Raw genomic sequence first — 22,300 nt, 5'->3', positions numbered from 1 at the left:
TGTTGGGCTCCTCTAGTCGGGGGGAGGGTTGCTAAGGTGGCCCTGGCTGGACTTGATCAGGGAGCAGAGGGGCCGTCCTGGCACCCCTGCAGTCGTGCCTCGTCACCCCACCCAGATCATCCTTCATGTGACACCTGCACTGGTCAGTGGGCTTGTTACTGGTCTGTAACCGTGCGGACGTTCTGCTCTCAATTCCACCTGGGCCACAGCCTCCTGGCCGCCCCAGCCTGGTGTTTCGGTGAACCCCAGCCCCTGCCTGACGTGGCAGTGCCGGTAGAGAAGGGCCACTCTCCCTTGGAGAGACCTGGCACTGTAACCCCAGGTGTGGAAGGACTTTGATCTTTGTGGTGCAGCCGACAGCCCTGGGCCACCCTGCCTTTTCAGACGGCTTCATTTCTAGCTGCATCGGGGCTCGGCTGCCCCCTGACCGGTCGCCCAATTTTATCCCCAGGAGGGAGCAGTATCAGCCACTTTGGAGTTGGGGCGGGGCCTCGGGAGGCGGCTCCTGGCGGTGGAGGGATGGTAGGACCCTCCCCAACGCACAATAAGGCTGCTCCTGGGGACCCGTCTGGGCTGGGAATCTGGCTGGGGTGCTCATGTCCTGGGGTGATCTGGCTTGACGTCTACTAGGCGGGGGGCCAGCAGGTTACAGGGAGCCCTTAAGGATGAGCCGCGTGGGCAGGGACTTGGCACTGGATGTTCCCATCCTTCCCACATGTTCTCAGATCCTGTCCTGGAAGGCTTATGCTCTGGGAGTGCCCAGCATGGTCTGAGAGGTCCAGGTCCAGGCAGCTGGGGAGCCGGGCTCTCATCAGCGTCCACCACATTTGTAATGCTGCTGAAGACACCCACTTTCTCGTAGCATCAGCTCCCCCTGCACCCTGACACTGTGCCTTCATGGGAGCCCCCCAGGCTCTTGTCCACAGAGCCCTGTGCAGTGTCCCATCTTCACGGCCAGGGCCAGAGACAGGCACGGCCCTCTCACAGTGGGAAGGACACAGGTGTGAGGATGGGGGTTGTGAGCAAGAGACCAAGCACTCGGGACCCCTGCCCAGGCCTGACTTTGGCATCAGGGACGAAGGGCATAGGCAGGGGAAAAAAGGGCACCAGTGGTGCCCTTGACCACACGTGGGTCGTACCCTCCTGCCGGCCGGGGCCCAGCTCCTCAGAAGGACGGAACATGCATGTGGGCCGGGGGCTTTCCCTACCTTATTGCCCAGTTCCTGAACCTCTTCACCCACCATCCTCCTGCTTAAAGAAAGAGGGGGTGTGTGGCAGGACCGCTGGTGTCAAGGTGGAGCTGCACCCAGGTTCCTGGCTGTCCTTGTCACTGTTACTGGCAGGGGCAAACACTTGCCCAGCTCTGGGGCAGGGGCTGTGCCGTGTGCCTTGTCAGCCCAACCCCCTAATCAGGAGACACGTGGTCTTACTGATTTAATCCCGGGATGAGGTACAAACATGTACGCGTAACCCATGAGACAGTGAGGTCAGCCCAGGCAGGCCTGGAGCCCTTTCCCCGCAGATGCCTGGACTATCAGGCATCTGATATCAGGCATCAGGACTTGTCACCCCCAGGCGGCCCCCCTGACAGGCATCCCCTGGCTGGTGGACGGGCACCAGGATGGAGGCTGGTCTCTGCCCTGGGGGGTGGTCCTGCTGTGTGGCAGTGGGTTTTGGAGGAGGCCCCTCCGTAGGTGGTGTTGGACTCCCCTCCCCACCTCCACACTTCCCACCCCTCCCCCAGCCAGGGCTCAGCCGCCTGTGCCTTGCAGAGGTTGAAACTGCCCTCTGTGACCTCCCCCACCTCAAGTCCCCAGCTTCCTCCCGCTTCTTGGGTTAATCAGGTTTTAGGAGTTTCACCGGGTTGCCCTCTGGACACTGATCTCGGGGGTGATGCTTCGCTGTGGGGGTCACAGTGCTCTGGGGGACCTGGCCCTCCATGCAGCTGTGCCCAGCCCCGGGATCCGGCAGCCGGGTCCTTACCCTCTTCATCCCGTGCTGTTGTTCACTCTTGCTGGGGGTCAGCTCAGGCCGCTGGCTGTCTTCATGAGAACCATCTCAAAGCAGGCTTTCTCGGGTCTGTGTTGCTTTGGCAAAAATGTGTTCTTTTTTAAGCCTAAATGGTGATAACTCATCTTCTCCTGAAATCCTGTCCTCGCTCCTTTGGGATTAGGAGTCTAGCATTATGGCCCAGGAGGGGCCCTCAGGTGGAGTCTGGTCCACCCTCGGCTCATAGAACAAGGTGGGGAGCTGCACAGATCTGCCGGGCGCCGGCCTGTGAGCGGCCAGACTCCGGGGCCTGAGCCCCGCTCCCACCCCGGCTTGTTCCCAGTCTCCCAGATCCACGCTCCCTCTCAGCTTCTTGTCATTTGCAGATTATAAGAACATGTGTTTTTTTCTGCAAAAAAAAAAAAAAAAGAAAGAAAAAACCAGAAAAGCAGCCTGAGCCTTTAAAAATGTCAGCATTGTGAGAGATGCAACTCGAGAGGACTCTGCTGGATTAGAGAGGCTGAAGACTCCCGACTCCACAGAGGAAAGATAAGAATTCCGGTGCCGCTGAAGGTTAAGTCCTCATAACCCACGATTAAGCCTGTTTATGACTTACTTGTTCCAGATGCTCACAGAGCAGCATTTAGATAAACAGTACGCTGACTTATTGAGAGAGAGAGAGAGAGTGAGAGAGAGAGACAGAGAGAGACCTGAAGAGCCGCGCGTGAGGTCCAGGGTTGGGGAGCAGCTCACAGGCGGCAGTGAGTTGGGCACCCAGGCTCCGAGGTGCGAGTGCTGAAGGAAGAGGGTCTGTGTCGGTGGCCGCTGTCCTTGGGTCGGGATGGCCGTGGGCCTGTGCACACAAGTCCGTGCTATCCAGGTGCAGAAGCTGACATGCTGGCCACGCCGTGATGTTCACTACTGTCTCAGGTGGTTCCGCCAAAAAGTGTGTGCACGGCTACCTGGGTGCATGTGTCGGAAAGAGAGCCGGGGAACCTGGTGAGGGGTGAGCGGGTACCCGCTCTGTTATTTTGGCCGCTTTCGGGAGGTTTGGAGGTTGGGCTGAGAGGAGAGTGTCTGTCTTCTAAGCGCTGATAAGAACAAATTCACGGCCCCTTTGATCTCCCGGGCCATGGATGGAACCCTCTGGGTGTGGCTGTAGACCTGGCCTCCAGCCACACTCAGGTCCCCTGTGTCAGTATTCAGTGCCCTGGGGGAGTGTCTGGTGCCTTGTGGAGCCCAGGTAGGAGGTGGGGCTACACCTGTGCTGGTCTGGGGCTCGAGAATCAGTGAGATGAGACTCCCTGCCAGACCTCCCCGCCGTCTCTGTGCCATCTGCAGCCACAGGCATCCTCGTCCTCCCGGCCTTCGGGCGGCCCTCCTTCCCGACCTGCCTGGCCCACTTGCCCCTCACTCTTCCTCGTTCCTCACTGGCCCACGTTTTGTCTGCCTCTCCCAGGAAAGAATGCAGGCACCACAGAGGCAGGGCCTCTGGTTAACTGTCTCACCTGGAGCGGCACCTGCACGGAGCAGGTGCTCACAGCGCAGTCGTCAGTGTGGTGACGATGAAGGTGAACGAGTGCCCCAGGCTGCGAGCGGGTCACCTTTATCTCAGTAACAGCTCTCACATGAAGACACCAACCTGCAATTTCTAGAGTGGGTCCCTTTTAAAAATCTGGTACCTGTAATTTTCTCTAGTCTTCTGGAATCTTTTATCTTTTCCCAAAGAGCCCAGTTTGGGGAAACACTTGAATGTTTCTGAGGTCTGAGATGTCAGTGGTGGGTCCTACGTCCCTGAACACGTGTAAATCGACTGCTCCTCCGAACCGTCTACAAGTTCTGAGAGCACCCGGGGTGGGTGGCTGATCCCTCTCTGTCGTCTGCTAAGAGGACGGGGCCATGTCACAGCAGGGGTGCGAGTCCTGACCTTGCCTGGAGCTCCAAGCGAGAGCAGCTCCGCCCCTTCCCCTCCTGTGAGCTGTGGTCCTGCCAACACTGCTCTGCTGAGAGTCTGCCCCACTGCCATCCTCCCGGGTGTGGGGCCTTCCTGCACCTGGGCCTCCCCCTCCTCAGCTGTGCCCTGCACCTTCCAGCTTATCGCCCCGGCCCCTCTGTGCTGACGGGGTCGCTAGCTTCTGCCTTTTTCTCCCCTCAGTGGGTGCCTTCGGTCCCCAGGTGCTGGCCAGCACTCACACTGGCCAGTGCCAGGCCCCTCCACCTTGTCCTTGTACTGAGGTTCTTGCCAGGGGCTGTGAACATTTTTGAGAGTCTGTTGGGAATTTTTTCATATCGGTGGTGAAATAAAACACTTAAGGAAAAGAAGCAGAGCGACTGAGCCGTGGTGCTCGCTCTGGCTCACGATCCCAAGGTTTGGCAGAAGCCAGTTCCTGCTGGGGGTGGCCAGCGGGGGCAGAGGGTCCCCCGCAGACAGTCCCCAACCTCCCCACTCAGCTGGGAAGCGAGAGGGTTGCTGAGTCACCCAGACTTGCTAGAGAGGCGGGCTCCTGTTGTGGAATCAATTCCTCTTCCTATCTGCAGCCTCATCTTCCCAGGGGCGTTTGGACTAGCCTGGAGCAGGGAGCGGTCCCCTCAGAGATGGCAGTGGGCGCCTGGAGGGGCGCTGACCCTGGCTCCCTCCTGGCAGTGGGGGGCTCGGTGTGGCTCTGGAGGAACCTGGGAGGGCTTGGCGGCTCTGAGGCCCCAGCCCCCACGTGCTCACAGTACTGGCTGGAGACTCCCCTTTTACTCACCTCCCCCCAGGGTCTTCTGGCTAGTGGACTCTTGCTCTAGGCTGATGGGAAAAACCTCAAAAATCATATTGCAAAGATTGTGTACAAAAAGAATTCAGAGTTATTATAAAATAAAACTGCTTCCTAAGGAGAGCTGATTATCACAACAGCCAACACTATTTGTAACGGCCTGAAAGTGGAAACGCCCAAATGTCCTCCGATGGACATCATGGGCGACTGGATAAACAAAATGCGGCTCATTCCCTGGAATGTCATCCAGCTGGGAAAGGAATGAGGCCCTGCCACACTGCCACGTGGTGAGCCTCAAACACCAAAAACATGCTCCGCGAGGAAGCCAGACACCAAGGCCTGTGTCACGGGATCGCACTGATACTAAACGCCCAGGACAGGGAGAGCCGTACAGACAGTAGATTAGTGGTTGCCCGAGGCTGGAGGGAAAGGGGAGTGACTGCTGCTGGGGACAGGTTTTTGGAGTGATGAGAACGTTCTGGAATTAGGAGTGGTGGATGCTCCTTGAGGACAGAGTGGCCTGTGAGGGGCTACGCAGGCCTGGGCCTCAGCCCTCCCTGTCCAGCCACCCCAGCTCCAGTGTTGCATCCTTGTTGGGGGCCCTGTCCCTGCTGGAAGGCTGGACCAGTTCTTTCTGCCCCTGTCACCAAGGGCAAGGCCACCACCCTGGGGGACAAGGGCACACCCTGGCTCCCGAGGCCGCACAGCCTCTCTTCAGGGGCACACGCACCGTCTGCAGGATGCTCAGGCTCCCAGGCCACAGTCATGCAGAGCAAAGGTGGTGGCGGCTGTCCCGACGTTGTGCTGTCTTAGCCACACCAGACAGAAGCAGCCTGTGTCCAGCCAGACTGTGTTGGAGGGGAGGGAGGTGAACAGCACGTCGCCTGTGTCGGTGAGGAAGTGCAGCATGTGCCGACATGTGCGTGTGTGTGTGTGTGTGTGTGTGTGTGCGCGTGCGCTCCTGCGCTTGCTGCCCCAGCCCCTTTCCTGGGGGAGGGGAGTTGCCATGTGTACCGAGTTCCACTCTTAACCCAAAGACACAAGGCTGGTGTTAAAGGTTACCAAGAGTACCAGGAATTTTTACACTCAGAGCTGAAGGGTGTGCAGCCGGAGGTGACTCACTGCTGACCTGGCTGCCTCCTCACAGGGTAAACACTGGGTGGGAGGGCGTCGCCTCGTTCTCAGATGCCTGTGTTTCTGTCGGTGGTTTTGTCTTGGATGAAGCCTCATGGCACCCAAGTGTGCCCTCTCCTGTCCCTGCTCCCGATGGCCTGCTCCCAACCCCTCCTCAGTGCCAGGGTGGCCTGCCCGCTCCCCTCCTGTGGCGCCCTGGGGCCTGGCCACCTGCCTGCCTCCCACTCTGTTCACACTCCTCGAGACCCTGGCGGTCCCATCGGTGGTGACAACTGAGTACCCTGCTCCCCCGCTCTTTGCTCTGGCGAGGCTGGGTCTGGGCTCTATTTTAAACCTGGTTTTTCGAGTTTAGGGCCCACCTGTGCTGTGGACCGAGACCTGGGTTCCCAGATGAGGCCTGGTAGAAAGCCCGGTGGCCTCCTCCTCCACGTATGGGGTGGGCCTGGGAAAGTGTCCCCACCTCATGCTGGCCTTTGAGCCCAGAGAAGCGGGGAGGCTCTGGCCGGCCCCATGGCTCCAAGGACCTTCACTCGCCCGCCTCCCAGGACCCGGAAGGGACCTGGGTGAGAGGACGAGAGAGTGTCCGTGCCAATGCCTGAGGCCCCCCGCATTCCTGGGAAGCCTAGTTCGGGGCACAGCCTCATCCCCGGGCAGGGGTGACCGCCCCCTGCAGCTGGCCCAGTGCCCCCACAGTGCTCCAGGGTCCATACGCTCACACCACCATCATGTACACGTGGCTTCCTGCAGCTGCTTGTGTAACGCACCTTAAAAATTCCCCGTGTGGACCGGCTTGTGGCAGCCACTGGCTTGCAGCTCAGAGCATGTGCCCACTCCCCGCATGCATGCGCAGGGACACAGGCGGAGGCTCCGGTGGGCGGAGGCGATGCGGTGCAGTGTCCAGAATCCTCAAGAAGCTTCACACACTCTTCTTGGCAACAGGAATTCTTTATCTAAAGGACTTGGTATTTGTTGTTGTTATTTTTCAAATGTTTTCTTTCAACTAGTTTTGTGTGGCCGTTCAAGGAAATACATGTGTTCAGTTTGATCCGGACACTAATTTACGATTCTGGGGCCTCAAGCGTGACCAACGGTGCCACTTGCTCTGTGTCTTATTTATGGACTTCATGTCCCTTGAGAGAGCCCACAGGGCCAGAGGGTGACCTGTGGGTCTGGCTTTTCTGTGCGTGCCACCCTTGACACACAGGACAGCATCCCCTCCAAGCATATCGGATCTGGGGATGCGGAAAGGCCGTGGCGATGCCGGGAGCCTCATCCCACTCGGGAGCTGCGGGTCTGAGCAGGTCAGGTCAGGGTGGTGGCAGCCTGGCCTTGTCCCCTGGGCTGCCTGCTTGTATTTGTCCTGGTGGTTCCTTTTCAGCCAAGGGCGGGGACCAGGCACCTTCTGTCCCCTGTTGTCCTCGGCCAGTTCCCTGACTCATAGACCGCCCCCTGGGGTCGGGACGGGGTAGAAGTGGGGTCAGGGCCAGGAGAGGATGAGTGAGACTCACATCCTATCCTGCTGGGGCTGCTCAGCCGCAGCTCAGCCCTCAGTGTATGTGGTTGGTTGACCATCGACCATGCTGCCCCCAGGCAGCCGCGGTGGGGGCGGGGCCTTCTTGTCCCCAGGTGCCGCCCCCCCTGCCCCGCCACACCCAACAGCACTGTCAGGCCTGAGGTCAGGCTGCCATTTGGAGCCTGAGTGGAAAGTAACTTCCAGGGACTCTGGGCCCCCGCCAGGCCTCCCCCTGTGCCCTGGTGCTGGTGTCCGTGGCCCTGCCAGCATGCGCAGTGCTCAGTAAATGTTTATCACTTTGGATTAGGGGATTTGTGCATCAGGAGCTCTGGTGTCTGCCCCTGCTCGTGCATCTCCCCGCTCCGTCCTCTCCCTCCCGGCTCATGGACAAGCATGGTCCTAGAGGCAGACCTGTGTGGACCGGCTCTGATCCCTGTGGCCCACCCAGTCACAGCCCGGTCACTTAGCTTCCTGGAGCCGCGCGTCCACGGGGCCATAGCAGCACCCCAGGGCTGCGGGGAGAGAGAATGGAGACTGAGGCGCACACAGCCACACGTGTACCCACTCAACACCCACGCCCAACACAGCCACACACGCTCACACCCACACCCCTGCATCCATGCACGCACTCACCCCCATGCACACCGTGGGCACCTACATGCACACACGTGTACACTCTGGCACCCACACGCCCTCCCCCACTCACACCACACAGACACTACCCACTCACTCACGCTCACACGGCGTGGCACTGGCCCTGACCGCAAGCATCCTTCGAAGCCTCGGGCTGGGCCTGGGCGTCTTCCTCTCTCTGCAGTAGCTGTAAGCAACTTGGTGCCTTGGGTGCCAGCCTGGGCCCCCCAGGGGTCTGTGCTTCCTCATGTGGTGCCTGGGAAGGGGTCTTCGCACTGTCGGCACAGGCAGCCTGCTGGACACTCAGCCCAGGGTCCAGCGAACCACAACTATGTGTGGTCTGACCCCATCCGGAGGGGACCCACCGGCATGCCTGTGTCTCCCTTTTTCTTTTTTTTTTGGCCACACCCCATGGCTTGTAGGATCTTAGTTCCCCAATCAGGGATCGAACCTGCACCCTCAGCAGTGAAAGCATGGAGTCCTAACCATTGTGCCGCCAGGGAACTCCCCCGACCTTGTCTCCTGACAGGGACACGCGGTTGGCTTTGCAGGGCCTAGCCCCTGGCACACCGTGGCTCCTCCCAGCTGACAGGTGACCCTTGGGGCTCCTTCGGAAGCACTCTTCTCCCCTCCTCCTCCTCCCTCGACAGAAATCTGTGCATCCGAGGCGAAGCCAGGCCTTTGGGCACTCAGCCCAGCAGCGCACTGAGAGTGAGAACTCAGAACTCAGACGGGGGCGGGGCACCCGCTGGCTGGTGAGGCCGCCCTCGCGTGCACTCCAGCAACATAGAGTGACCCTGGGAGGCAAGGCCCGGGGCCTGCCAGCGGAGGCCAGCACTGCGGCCATTTAACAGCCCACTGACCTCGGGCAGCCTGCCCCAAGGATTGGCGATCTGTCCCTAATTCTGCCTGTGGTGATCACTGTGCTCTGTGGTCATCAGGGCCACAAGAGCACCAGCAGCTGACCGAACGGCCCGATGACCGGGAGCTGGCCGTCCCCAGAACCCAGCTGTGCTTCTGGGAGGGCAAGCGACCCCAGGGGATCATCTACGTGCTGTCCTTATGACCTTGGAGGGTGGGCAGCGTCACCCCATTAGGGCAGGGGCCACAGGAACTGTTCTGCTTTCTGGCTGGCCTCATGGGGACCAGAGGTGCTCATTGTGGCTGCCCCCAACAGGATCCTCTGGGTCACGTGACCCCTGAGTGGCCTGGATGTGAGCAGGGGAGGGTCGTCCTGGTGTAAGCAGCACCTTGGGACAGGGTTAGTCAGCAGGTGACTGCCCCCGAGGGCAGGGGCGGGCCCTCCTCCACGTGGCCACAGCGCATGGTTAGTGCCTGCCGCCAGAAGTGGCTGCTTAGCAAATATTTGCCAATGAAATGAATGGAGCTCACACTGCCCGTTCCAGACCCACCCTCTGCAGAGGAGGAAATGAGCCATTTGTGCAAGGAAGTCCTTCACGCTGACCCTGTGGGTGTGGGCAGTGGCCCTGAGGGTCTTCGGAGGCAGGTACCATGAGTGCCCCAGCTCGGAGCTTCTGTTCCACAGTGTTGATTTGGGGTGGGTGTCGGGACTCTGCTGACCATGACGTGTCTTGGGCCGTGGGGTCCCTCCTTTCACGGCCACCTTCCTTCCACGCCACGTCCCGGGACGCACAGGGGCTACGTGTTGTGGCTACCTCTGCCTGGGCCCGAGGTAGGTGGGCCGCTGGTGGTTGGCGCCTGTGAGAGGAGATGCATGTGCTCACAGGGTCGCACGCAGGGTTGAAACCTGCAAACGTAGGGTCTCCGGTCTTCTTACCTCTGCCATGAATCTCAGATCCAGTGCAGATGCCTGAGGCCCCCAAACCCCCAGAGACACCAAGCCACTGTGTATCCTTGTCATTCTAGAATTTCCCATCTCCTCTTGGCGGCATCACCTGGAGAGGCACCCCTCCCCCTGCCCGCCGGTCCCCAGACCACAGCAACCCCAGTGCCTGGCCCACTGGTACCTGCTCCCCAGCCGTGGAGGGAGTGATAAGACAGTGATTCTGAGTAGCTCACTTTCCTCCTGCTTTTCTCTCCTGCCATCTGCCTCCCAGGGGACGTTCTCTTCCAGATGGCCGAAGTCCACAGGCAGATTCAAAATCAATTGGAGGAAATGGTGAGTCCCAGCCTCCCAGTGCGACCCCGGGGAGGGAGGGGCAGATGCAGGTGAGCAGGCGCTGTCAGAGGCGAGGGGAAGAGCCGGGCATGTGCTGTGGCCGTGCATCCACTAGGGAAGTATGTGCCTTCCTGTGGTCATACCCAGAGAGGTGGGGGTGTCCCCAGGGCCTGAGAGAGAAGTCACACACCAGGGATGTGACCACCATGGGGGCTGAGGATATACAGACGGACCTGGAAGAAAAGGACACGGCCAAGATGGGGTGTTATTCTCAGCTGGCTCACACGCAGGGCCACATGGGGACATCTCGAGTGGTGGCCTGGGGAAGCACAGGTGCACCGAGACTGTAGGTCCTGCCAGGACCTAGCAGGTCTACGGCTCGTGTCAGCTTTTGCCTATGTTACCCACCAGCACGGGAGAGCAGGGACAGTGGGGAGGCGGTCTCTGTCTCCCCGAGGGAAGCGAGGCTCCATGCCTGTCGAAGGCCAGGCTTCAGTTCAGCACTCACTCCCGGGGCCGCGTGGCCCCGCGGGGCCCACCTGTCGCTGCGGGGTCATCGGCTCCTGGATCAGACAAGCTCCTCTCGCCCATTGGGGTGCCCAGCGTCCCAGGTGCCATGGTCGTGGTGACCGCCCCCCCTCTCCCGGGACAGCCGCACGTCGGAGCTGACGGCTGTTTTCTCTCCATGTCCAGCTGAAGTCTTTTCACAACGAGCTGCTAACGCAGCTGGAGCAGAAGGTGGAGCTGGACTCCAGGTACCTGAGCGTAAGTAGCCCCCACCCTGTACCTGCTGGTCACCCTGAGCTGCTTGGGCTCTGCTGTGTGTGAATCCTTCCCTGTCTGAACGGTTTTCATCTTCCTGTGAGCTCTCCATCCTGTGGGTTTCCTGCAGCTCCTCTGACATTCATGCCCATTTGAAACTAAATGTGACCCCGTGAGTGGACTCTTGCGTCTGATGCCCCACATGCCAGGTTCCACTACCCGCGCCTCTCGGCCGCTTTTTGTAAAAACGATGTGAGGCAGCCGCCCTGTGGAACCTGTGTGAACTCCTCTGACCTGCTGTCGTTTCCTGGAGTTCTTCATGCCCTGACCCTGCCCTGTCACCTCTCCCAGGTTGACAAGAAGGGCGAGGGGCTGGGCTCTGTCAGTGTTCGTTACATGATTTGACCTGAGGCACTTCCGGCCCTGCGTTGGGAGAGAGCGAGGCTCGAGGCTCGGTGGGAGAGAGGGAGGCTGGCTGGTTTTCCCAGCCCTGATCTTTGCCTCCAGGGTGGGCAGAGCTGAGGCCTCAGGTTTGCAGCTGCACAATTCCTGCCGTCCACAGGTTTGGGGCTGCTGTGGCCCAGTTGAGAGCGGGAGGGGCGCACCAGCTCATTGCCCGTGGTTTTGTTGTTTGAATCTCAGGCTGCGCTGAAGAAATACCAGACGGAGCAAAGGAGCAAAGGTGATGCACTGGACAAGTGCCAGGCCGAGCTGAAGAAACTCCGCAAGAAGAGCCAAGGGAGCAAAAACCCCCAGAAGTACTCGGACAAGGAGCTGCAGGTGGGACTCGGCCGCCGCGTGCTGGGGGCTCTGCCTGGGGACACAGGAGTGTTGGGTCCCCGGTCATGGTTTTGGGACTTCTCGGGCCTTTTAGTGAGCGGTGAAGGGCAGGCGCTCTTGTCTGTCCCCAGCACTCACCCTTCTTGGTCTCGGGGGGCGAGGCTGATCCCTCCTGATGAAACTGGGCAGAGCCAGGCTCCACTCTCCTGGGGGATTTTGGGTGGTTGGGTGCCCGGCGTCCCGGAGCCAGCAGGACAGCAGTCCCATCCTGTAGCCTCGGTGGGTACCAGAGGGCTCTCCACCGAAGGAGCAGAACCCAGACGGAATCTTCCTGCCTGTTGCTCTGATTCGTACCTCGGCCAGAGATCCCAGACCGTTACTCTGACTGACTTGTGAATGCCTGCTCCCAGCACAGACCCAGAGACCCCGGGGCAGGCAGATGCTGGCTGGTCCAGCATTTCAGTGACTCTTCAGCGTGAGGCAGGTGGCATTGCAGGGCACGGGAGGGGCAGCCCTGGTTGTAGGCGTTACATGCTGGGGTGAGGGGCAAGGATTTAGGACAGCGTGGCCTGTGACGGGCACGACCCTGATACACCTGATTCACCAGAACCCTGCAGCCAGTTGACACAGATCAGGCCCAGACGCTGCTCTCCAAGGTCGCACGTCTCAGATAAGGAGGAACAGGATAGCCCCCAGTGGTCGGCAGTGGAAGCTTCCCCTGGGCACAGGCATGGGGGTGACCCCTGGGGTGAACCCCTCACCTCCTGAAGCCCCACCCTTCCTGCCAGTGATCAGGGCAGTGAGCCTGGGGGCACTGCCTGGGGCCCTCTGTGCATGGTGCCCGCGCATGCCCCATGGTGCCCACACCGCTGCCCGCAAGCACCTCTGGAGCACGCCAGGGCCAAGAGGCCGGTCCTGCCCACTTGAGTGTGGCATAGACGAGCAGGCCTCCTGCTCCCCCGGGGCGGCCCGGCCTCTGCGTCCCTCTGTGCCTGGGGCACCCAGTGGAGAGGATGGGGGGGGGGGCGCAGCGGCAGCTGAGAACCACAACCTGCCGTGTGGGAAGCAGCCGCCAGTCTCCTGCAGCCCCTTACTCAGGTGTGTTCCTCATGTAGTCGCAGTGACTCAACTCCCGCCTCTCTCTAGCATCCCTTCCCCAAGTCAGACGCGTTTCCCCACATCCACAGTCTCGTGACCATCGTCTCAAAAGACCGTCTGTAATCCGTCACCACCTCGAGGCCTCCCCTCCCCGCCGCGAGAGCGCTGCTGCAGGGAACCCTCCCGAGTCACCCCCGCCCGGGATGTGCTCCTGGGAGAGTGTCATGCGGTCGGGGCTGGAAAGACACCTGCACTGGTGTGTGTCCGTTTTTCTGTTCTGTCCCATCCTTGACGTGTTTTGCCATTTTGTTTCCTGAAAACCTTGACCCGCTGCCTGGGAGGGCAGTGGCCTCCTCAGAGCCCTATCTGAGGGAACCCTGGGGACTGGTTTGGAGGCCTGGTGACAGGGACAGGAGGCTGGCTTTCCAGGGATTCAGCCTGTGCACTCCCCGCTCCTTAAGGTGCTTTTTTTTTGGTGACAGCTTTATCGAGAGGTAATTCACATACCATATAACTCACCCGTTTGATTTTGAGTACGTTCGTATAGCGTTGTGTAACTGTCACCACAGTCCATTTTAGAATGTTGTCACGGCCCCAGAAAGAAAGCCCGTCTTCACTGGTCCCTCCCCGCCCCCCGGCGGCATGACCGGGATCAGACGGCAAGTGACCTGCGTCTGGCTTCTTGCCCTCGGCGTGACGTTTCTGAGGTTCGTCCACGCTGTGTGTGTCAGTGCTTTGTTCCTTTTTATCATCACATACCCGTGCTTCGTTCCCCTTTACGGCCATGGACTTGGAGGCTCCGTCCTGTGCCGAGGCCCTCTCCCTGGACGAGCTGGTGCTGCTGTGACGAGCTTGCTGAGAGCCGTCAGAAGGGACCGTGTCCCAGCCGGTGCATCCTGTGGCTGGGAGAGGACAGGCCGGGCAGACGTCAGCGCGTGTGGGCTGGCGTCATCCATGGTGTTCACTCCTACGTGACTCGGAGCCACACAGGCCTGGGTCATCGTGGCTCTGCTGCCTGTGGTTCCCAGTGGCCCACTCCCCTTGCCCCAGAGCCCCTGCCACCCACTGCAAGAGCTCTCTCTTCTGGAGAGCCCTGACTGCTCCACTCTGGAGTCTGGGCCTGCAGGGCCGAGAGGGTGGGATCTGCTCCCCCAGCCACGCAGGGCCAGGGGGACACAGCACAGGCTCTGCAAACCTTAGTCTTTCCGTATGGGCAGTTGGGTGGTGGTTCTCTCCTTGGGGGGGGCCTCCCAGCAGTTCCCCAGCTTGGTGAGGCCGGCCATGTCCAGCCTGGCCTCCTGGGACCTGGGAGACATCCAGTGCTGACCTTTCTTCCCATGTCCAAGGGTCACCCCACAACTGAGGCTCCCCTCTGCCCTGTATCCTCAGCACAGCCCTGCTGCCCCCGCTGAGGCCCAGTCCCCTCCGGGTATCTGCCCTGAGGCTCTCTCTCAGGGGCCTCCTCTTCACCCCGCTGTGGCCTGTCACCGCCTGGGCATAGCCATGAGGCCCTGGCCGTTGGGTTTGGATCCCAGCTGTGCCCCGTGTGCACTGGCCGTGTGGTCACGGTGAGCTCCATGTCCTCTCTCGGTTTCCCCGCTTCGGAGGGGTGTACCTCGGCCTTCCTCCCATCTCAGAGCGGGAAGGGCCCTGGGGCCTGAGCAAAGCGAGGTCACCCCTCCCCGTTCTGTGCACTTCCTCGGTTTCCCTTGTCTTTCCCAGACCCACCCCAACCCCCTCTCTACCTGCCCCTTGGCCTCCTGAGGGTGTTACTGCAGCGGTTCTCCCCCAGTAATCGAGTTCCTCCCAGGGAGGGCTGGGGGCTGTGTTCCACACTGTCCCTCTCGCCGTCCAGCCCAGGCTGCTGACGCGGTGATAGGTGGCATGTGATGTTATTCCGGTTGTGGTTGTCTTTCCAGCGACAGTCCAGCCAGTGCGTTTTTTGTTCCCTGGTGGCGCTGAACCTGAGAGGCCAGGCTGGGGCACGCTCAGAGTCCCTCATCCCGCGTCTGTGCCGGAGGGGGTGGGTGCCCAGTGTGCTGTGAGACCGTGGAAGGCATGCTGGCCACCTGTCCCGTGGACAGTTCTGGCCTACCTGGTGGCCTTGTGGAGGTGCCCAGCCCACCTGGGCATGTGAGGGTCCTTTGGCACCTGGGTCTGTTCCTTCTGGTTCTTGGAACCTTTGCAGACCTGGCCAGGAGCCAGGACCTGATGTCTCCTTTGAGGTGTGGCTGCTGGGGGCTGGGAGGGCCTTAGGCACCTTTTGGTGTGACAGCCCCTCCCCTCCCCACTGTTTCCCCTAGAGGAAATGCCTGGGCAGGGCAGGTGTGTTGAGCCGGCCCTGCCCCTCGCCTTGCCTGAGGTCCTGCTAGTCACAGGAAATGGTCTGTTTAAGACACTCTTTTTTTTTTTTAATTTATTTTTGGCTGTGTTGGGTCTTCGTTGCTGCACCCAGGCTTTCTCTAGTTGTGGCGAGTGGGGACTACTCTTCGTTGCGGTGCGTGGGCTTCTCATTGCGGTGGCTTCTCTTGTTGTGGAGCATGGGCTCTAGGCGCACAGGCTTCGGTAGTTGTGGCACTTGGGCTCAGTAGTTGTGGCTTGCAGGCTTTAGAGCTCAGGCTCAGTAGTTGTGGCGCACAAGCTTAGTTGCTCCGCGGTATGTGGGATCTTCCCGGGCCAGGGATCGAACCCATGTCCCCTGCATTGGCAGGCGGGTTCTTAACCACTGTGCCACCAGGGAAGCCCAAGACACTCTTTTCCTGAGGAAGAACAGGACTCTGTTCTCCCTGTCTCCATTTCGTAGAACGGCCGACACCCCAGCTCACACGCAGTCCACTCCTGTAGCGTATCAGCCGTGGGGGCAGCTCTGTCCGTCCAGACTGTAGTTCATGGCCCTGCCCTGGAGAGCTTGGCCTCACCTGGACCCACAGGACATCCTGGCCACTAGACCTGCTTACTCCAAGCAGATGTGTTTGCACGCTGTCACCAAGTGGGGGCAGGATTCCAGACTGTTTGGGCCCCTGGGGAGGTGGGGAAGGACCCCAGGCACCGGTGCCCCCCCCCGCTCTCTTGAAGCCCCCTCTGTATCCCCAGGGTCTCCACTCCGGGGACCTTCACCGGGGCCTGGGTCACATGTAGCCCAGTGGGCAGTATGTGTAGGTGGGTGTGGGCCTGGGCCCCACAGCTGGCACAGGGGCCACACCTGGGCATCCCCGAGCCACAGAAGCCCCTGGGCTGACGTGAGCTGCAGCGCCTCTTGGTAGAGGAGGTGGGACCCCAGACCGACGAAGCCCATGCAGCTCTGTTTTCTAGGTATGGATATGCTGCCCAGGGCTCCCACAAGTGGATGCAGGTGTGGGCTGACTCAGTGGTCCCAGGATGGGTGGACTTCCTTGGGTCAATCCCTGGGGTCACCTGTGAGCCTTTTGGCGCCCCTGGTCCATGTGTTTTCCCTCCCTGACTGGAGCTCAGTGTGGGCAGGATGCTCGCCAGGGAGGGTAGAGAGGCCCCCGAGCACCCTCCAGGCAGGGGTTGACCCTTGGAGCACCTACACACCTCCCCCGAGGCACCTCAGCTCCTGAATGGGGCGGAGCCTTGTCCCCCGTGAGCGTGTCTGTCTGTCTGTCAGTCCGTCTGGGATGGACTCCCTGTGAGTGGGACTGGGCCAGTTTCGTGAACTGCTGATAATTGAGACTGTGTTTTGGGATTTCCAGCGAGAGAATTGATTTTAATTATAGGTCAGGGAACAGGCACTTAGAGGCATTTGGGGCACAAACTAGGACAGAGGGTTTTTTCTAGAAGTAGGGAGCACACCAAGTACTGCCCACACGGCTGAGGTCACGCCCTGCACCTCTGGTCATTGCCGTGCTCGCCGGACCAGGCACTGACCGAAGCGCCCATCTCTGTGGAGGCGGCTACAGGGGACAGTCAGTGGAGGACGTACCGTGTGTCTGACAGGGCGTGGTCACAGGCCTCGTCTGGCGCCCTGTCTCTGGCCCAGGGTCCCCCTCCCCAGGCATGCGGGTGCGTGGTTGTACTTTAGCCTGTCAGGTTCTCAAAGCTTCGGGGTGATTCTGATGGACAGCCGGCCCCTGGCTGGCTGGCGGTCTCCAGGGCTTCTGACGGAAGGGTCCGGGCTGGGGTGGGACTGGTGCCGAGAGCCATCCCGGATGAAGCACTTTGGGAAGCAGTGCTGGGTGGAGTTGGTCAGGCTCTGGGTGCACGATCCCCTTATAGATCCGGAGGGGCTTGGCCAAGGATTTCTCCCGTTTCTGTTTCCTTTGGCCCCACCCCCAGCCCAGCTCTGATTAGGCAGGAGTCCTCGTCCTCCAAGGGACACCATGACTGTTAGAAAACCCAGCAGTCATCTGTGCCTTTGGGATTCGCGTTGGTGTGTGGCCGGCCGGTGGGGGCCACGGGGAGGCAGTGTGCCCTGTCCACCCCTTGTGTAGGCTCTGAGCTCTGTGGGGAGGGGCCGCCAAGACTGCAGCAGAGGGGAGAGCCCAGGAAGAGAAGGCTGGAGGCAGATGGATGGGCGTGGGTGTGGGGCGGGGTCACCCCCAGTGTGGGCCAAACCTTCTGCCCGAGCGCAGAGGGCCAGGGCCCTGGATGGTCCCTGCCAGCCCAGTGCCAGGCTCTCAGCAGCCCAGCACTTGGAGCTGCTGACAGCCCCAAGGCAGGCTTCTGCTGCTGGGACGGCAGAGGGCCCACCCACCCAGCTGGGGTTTAGGTTGCCAGGGGCCCCCTCCTCTGCCCTGATCCATCTTCCCCGTTCCCTCTCTGAGACCCAGAGAGTGGGGCCTCGAGTGTTCTGGGTGTGGGGTGTGGCTGTTGCCGGGGCCTGTGCTGAGTAAAGCAGGCGGTTCCTGCAGTTGGCTCCCCCTCGCTGGGCTCCCTTGTTCCGGAAGGCGCCTCCAGATTGCCCTCTGAGAAAGGGGAGAGAGAGATTTGTTCTATTTCAAGGGATGTGTAATAAAGCAAAAACAAAATAACCATAATTTAGATCTTCAAAAAAGATAATGGCAGAGGCTGCTCCTGTTAACCCGTGGAGTTTGATGGCCGTGATTTAAGCCCCTTATGCATCTGCTGTTCTCATTTTAAAAAGCTCTTCAGTGTGAAAGGCGGTCTGTGGACAAGGCACTGCATCCCAGCAGTGGGACATCTTCTTTCCTTGGGGTATAAGCAGTTAGGGGTCTTCCTGGAAAAGAACAACTGAGAAGCCAGAAGCCACTGCGTCCTCTTAGGGCTTCTGTGTCCACAGATAGTATCAGGATTCTCAGTCCTCTGGGGACTCTTTCCCTTCCCTTGGTCCCTCCCAGACCTACCCCCAATTCACCAGATCAAGCCACACAATTCCCCCTCCAGACCGGGCTGCCTACTTGGATAGCACCGTGGGAAATCGGGAGCATCTTATGCTGTCAGAGCTGGGAGGGCTCTCGGGGGCAGCACCGGGCACACGGCACCTGTCTTTTCACCCTGAGAGGTGGGCATGTAAAACAGTGAGAAGAAACAGGTGAAGTGTTTATTTAGCGGCGCATGTCTAGAGTGTTATTTAGACACGCAATCATTGTAACAGATACTAGTGAGGTGTTCTGCGTTCCTGTTTTTCTGCTGAGTCTTTGAAGCTGGATGTGAATTTTGTACCTGCAGAACCTCCAAGATCATGTGAGGCAGGGGCTGCCATGTCGGGTGCTGACGATCTGGCTCAGCCCCTGAGGAAACTGAGACCCAAAGGGTCCAGAGACTTGGCAGGGACCACCCAGCAAGGTGGGCACAGGAGCCCGGGCTCCATCCTCCTCCAGGTCCCAGGGCAGCAGAGTAGACCCCAGACCTGGAAGGCGTGGGTCCTGGAGGCTTGGCGCGCTCCCTGGTGGCTACCCGAGGCCTCGGCTCAGCGTGCTCACAGATTGCTGAGACCTCGTCCCCTTGGACCGCAAGCCTTTGTCAGCATGTCCAGCCCACTGGTGTGGACAGAAGTGGCCCCACGTTCTCTCCTGGGGTCTGGGCATGGGGATGCCCATGGGCGCACCCCTCCCAGCACATCCTTTCTGGACACGCCAGCGTGTGAGTGTGCTGCGCAGGGCGTGGGCAGTGGGATCTGTTTGGTCACGGACCACCACCACCACCCCACCCCACCCCCCAATCTAGTGATGGCTGTGGGCCCTTTCTCAGGAAATTAGGAAGCCCGGGGCCCATGGGTCCCTGATGCTTGCAAGAGGCACTGCACTTTCTGCCTAAGGGTGTGCGCACAGCACATTCCCCGCAGAGCTGCCTGCTAGCTGTTGCATCTGCTGGACCATGGGCAGGAGGGCGCAGTTGCCCTCTCCCGAGCCTTGCTCTGAGCTCTTGTGTTTAAATGAGATTTTTAAGGGTCCTCCAACAATCCACTGAACCGCTGCCACAGCCCTCACCAAGCTTCACCCACTGACCCAGGCTGTCCTCCCTATTCTTGGCCTGGGTGCCAGGTGCATCAGACCAGGGAGTGGGCACGGGCCCGGTCAGCAGGGCTGCCCCCAGAAGGTGCCCAGTGGCTGAATGAATGCAGCTTGGGGGCAGCAGATTCTGGCTGTACCTTCCTGTACATCGCAGCTAATCGGGTCCCCTCCTTGTCTCCTTGGAGTAATGGTTACTAGTGGTGACAGCTGAGGCCCAAGGATTCCGCTGTCATTCACCAGCTGCAGTGGTTAGGGGCAGCGTTGGGGTTTTGAGAAACGTGGGAAAGCCACGATGGCCTATCCGGTGAGGGAAACCAAAGCCTCGGGTGTTTTCTAGAATGCCCCTCCCCCGCTCTGAGTCACTGGCTTGCTCCACGGAGGAGAGGAGACGTGTGTTCTGATCACTTTTGTCTTCTCGGATTACAGGGCTGTTCAGCCCAGGGTGACTAAGTGGGAGCGTTCTGTGGGTCTTAAATGCTTTCAGCTGGGTGTTTCTATAGTGTGGTCTCCATAGCACCCGCTAAGCAAGGAGCAGGGGAAGGTGGGGGCAGGGAGGATGCAGGACGCCAGGAGCCTGGCCACGGTGCCTGCCCGTGGCAGGGACCGGCTTGGGGCGTTTTCTGGGGCCTGTTGCTAAGTCATCAGAGCTGTAGGGTCAGGCACGTTCTGTCCTCTGCACGTCCCAGAGAGCGCGGCCACTCCTGCACATTTGGGGAGTGTCCCTGCCGACAGCGGCCAGCAGCCAGCTTGGCCTGGAGGCTGCAGCGGGGGGCGGGGCGGGGGTGTGTGTTCTCCTCCTCCGCCCGTTCGAGGGTGAAGCTCCTCACTTGGCCTCGATTTCTAGGATCTGCCCGTGAAGTGGTGGCCTCTCTCCACAAGGAGGCAGCGTCCTGGGAAAGGAGGTCAGGAGGGCCTGCCGTCGTTCCTTGACAGAAGTGGCAGCCAGTGTCCTGGCCGGGTAGCTCTCTGCCCAAGCCAGATGATTGGTGTGGGGACCGTGGAGGAAGGGTCGGCTCTCCAGGTCCTTGTGGCCCCCGCCTGGGCTGGCCCTCCTGGCCGGTGTAGCTCGACATCTCTCCTGGCCTATCCCAGGCACCTGTGGTCCCTGGGAAGACACTGGGTGGCTCTCGTAGCCCCAGGTTCCCTGCCTGAGACCTGAGCTGCTCCTGGCCATTCTTGGGGCTCGTTTGAATAAATGGAAATCTTAAAAATAAACCACCACTCCCTCCCTCGGCACGGGAGGCTGCCAGGCAGCTAATGAGGCCAGTGCCCCGCGTCATCTCGTCCAGAGCTGGTTTCTCTCCCCTCCAGGGAGTGGGAGCGTTGAGGTGAAAGATGTTACCGCAGCCTGAAAACCCAGAAACCGTCGGCAGGACGGACGGGGACACCGGGCCGGCACGAGGAGGAGCCGTCCTCAGCAGTGGGCTCAGGGCGGGCGGACCCTGGGGGCCCACGTCCCAGTTTACGCTGCTGTCCTGGGGTAACCGCTGGAGGAGGTGCCTTGCCCTCCCCAAAGTCCCGAATTAGGGTACAGTGGGAGGTTTCCCTTGGGCCTTCCTGCATGAGGCTCCGTGCTGATCTCTCAGTGTCTCAGCCCCTCTTGCCTGGGCGTGGGGTCTCCACGTGCCTGGCTCACCCCGCGCCCACCCCTGGCCAGCACTGGAGCAGCCCCCAGGGAGGGTAGGAGGTGGTGACCCCGGTGAAGGGCTGGCCGGCTGGGGCTTGCCCTGGGGTTAAAAGCCAAACTCCTTCCGGAGCCTCGCAGAACTTTTCCTGAGGCTGCCCCTTAAGGGGCTCCCAGGACCCCAGCCGAGCCCCTGTATGTGCCCCTGTATGCAAGGATGGGCAGGACAGGCTAAGGGAGGCGTCTTTATTCAGGGCTGGTTGAAGCCTGCAAGGCCACGCTGACGTCCCACCATCCCCTGGACGTGGTAGGACAGCCACGGAGCAGAGCGGGCGTGGGACCCTCCGGGGGATTTCAGTCTAGCATTGGGTATTGTTTAGGTGATAGGGCAGGCGCAGCGGGGTTGTGCATCAGGGTCCCCCTCTCTGTGAGGGAGCCCTGCCCCTTCCAGGCCCTTCTGTCCAGAGGGTGTTCCCGCCCCCAGGCTTCCTGTCCGCATAAGGGCTTCGGGTGTGAGCCACTCCCCCTTGGTGGGCGGCATCTGAAGGGACCTCCCCACACAGCACAGCCTTGCCCACGGTGGCCTCCACAGGCCCCCAGTAGCACCCCAAATCTGCAGACTTGCTCCCCTACTTCCTGGAGGAGCTACAGTGCAGGGGGTGTTCTGCAGGAGCAGGGGCTGCAGGCTCTGATGCACACGCGTCTCAGAACCCGGAGGAGAGCACTTGGAGCTGCTCGGGCTGCTGGGGTGGGGGGCCGCGGCAGTGGAGGCAGGGCTGCCCTGGAGGCCTCTCTCCTCCTGCACTGACTTTCTCAGGCACACCCACCCCGAGGTGTGGCGGCCCTGCAGCTGCTCAGGAGGACCAGGGCCAGCTCCTTTAGGGCTGGGGTAGTGGACTGGCCCATTTTGGCTGCCCTCCCAGGGCGAGGAGAGGGGGTTCAGTGTTGAAGGCGGGGTGATCTGCAGGCGTTGGAGGGGGGAGCAGGGTCCCAGTCCTGGTGAGGGCGCTGGGCAGGCCCTGCCTGGGGTAGTGTGCTCACTCACGCTGACTGAGCTGAGCTGTGCACTGGTGAGAGCGCTGGGGACGGCCCACGCCCGGCAGGCAGGCCCTCGCCCTCCAGCTGAGCGCGCTGGAGGGGAGGGGAGGGGAGGTGACAGGAACAGCCTGCACTGCGCCCACCGGCTCCGCACCGCCCACCCACGCTGAGTCAGAGCTGGTGGAGGAGCCGGGCGAGTCAGGCGGGGGAGGCCGCCCCCTCGTGGCCTGGACCTGCCCGCGCCGCCGGGGATGGGGCTTGATTGGGCAGAGGCTGCTCCCTGGCCGGCCAAAGGACAGCGACACCAGCTTGGGGCGGGGAGTCTGTGCCCCGTGTGGAGCGTGGAGGGGCGAGAGGGGAGACAGGAAGGGGCTGGCAGGGCTCCCACACCCAGGA

General features: G+C 60.9%; 1 protein-coding gene across 14 annotated transcripts in view; it reads left to right on the top strand.

Moving 5' to 3' along the window:
• BAIAP2 (BAR/IMD domain containing adaptor protein 2) overlaps positions 1 to 22,300 on the top strand; it is a 71,425-nt gene that overhangs the window by 31,033 nt on the left and 18,092 nt on the right. For all 14 annotated transcript variants that reach the window (XR_012328431.1, XR_012328430.1, XR_012328433.1 and 11 more), the window contains exons 4-6: positions 10,107 to 10,168; positions 10,862 to 10,933; positions 11,573 to 11,710. Coding sequence is in view for 8 of the 14 variants with exons in the window: in XM_033847607.1 (XP_033703498.1) it covers positions 10,107 to 10,168; positions 10,862 to 10,933; positions 11,573 to 11,710 (272 nt within the window). In the remaining 6 variants the exon portion in view is untranslated. The remainder of the gene's footprint in view (positions 1 to 10,106; positions 10,169 to 10,861; positions 10,934 to 11,572; positions 11,711 to 22,300) is intronic.

This window comes from Tursiops truncatus, chromosome 20 (assembly GCF_011762595.2).
Source record: "Tursiops truncatus isolate mTurTru1 chromosome 20, mTurTru1.mat.Y, whole genome shotgun sequence".
NCBI classification, from domain to species: domain Eukaryota; kingdom Metazoa; phylum Chordata; class Mammalia; order Artiodactyla; family Delphinidae; genus Tursiops; species Tursiops truncatus.
This window is presented reverse-complemented; position numbering and strand designations above follow the sequence as displayed.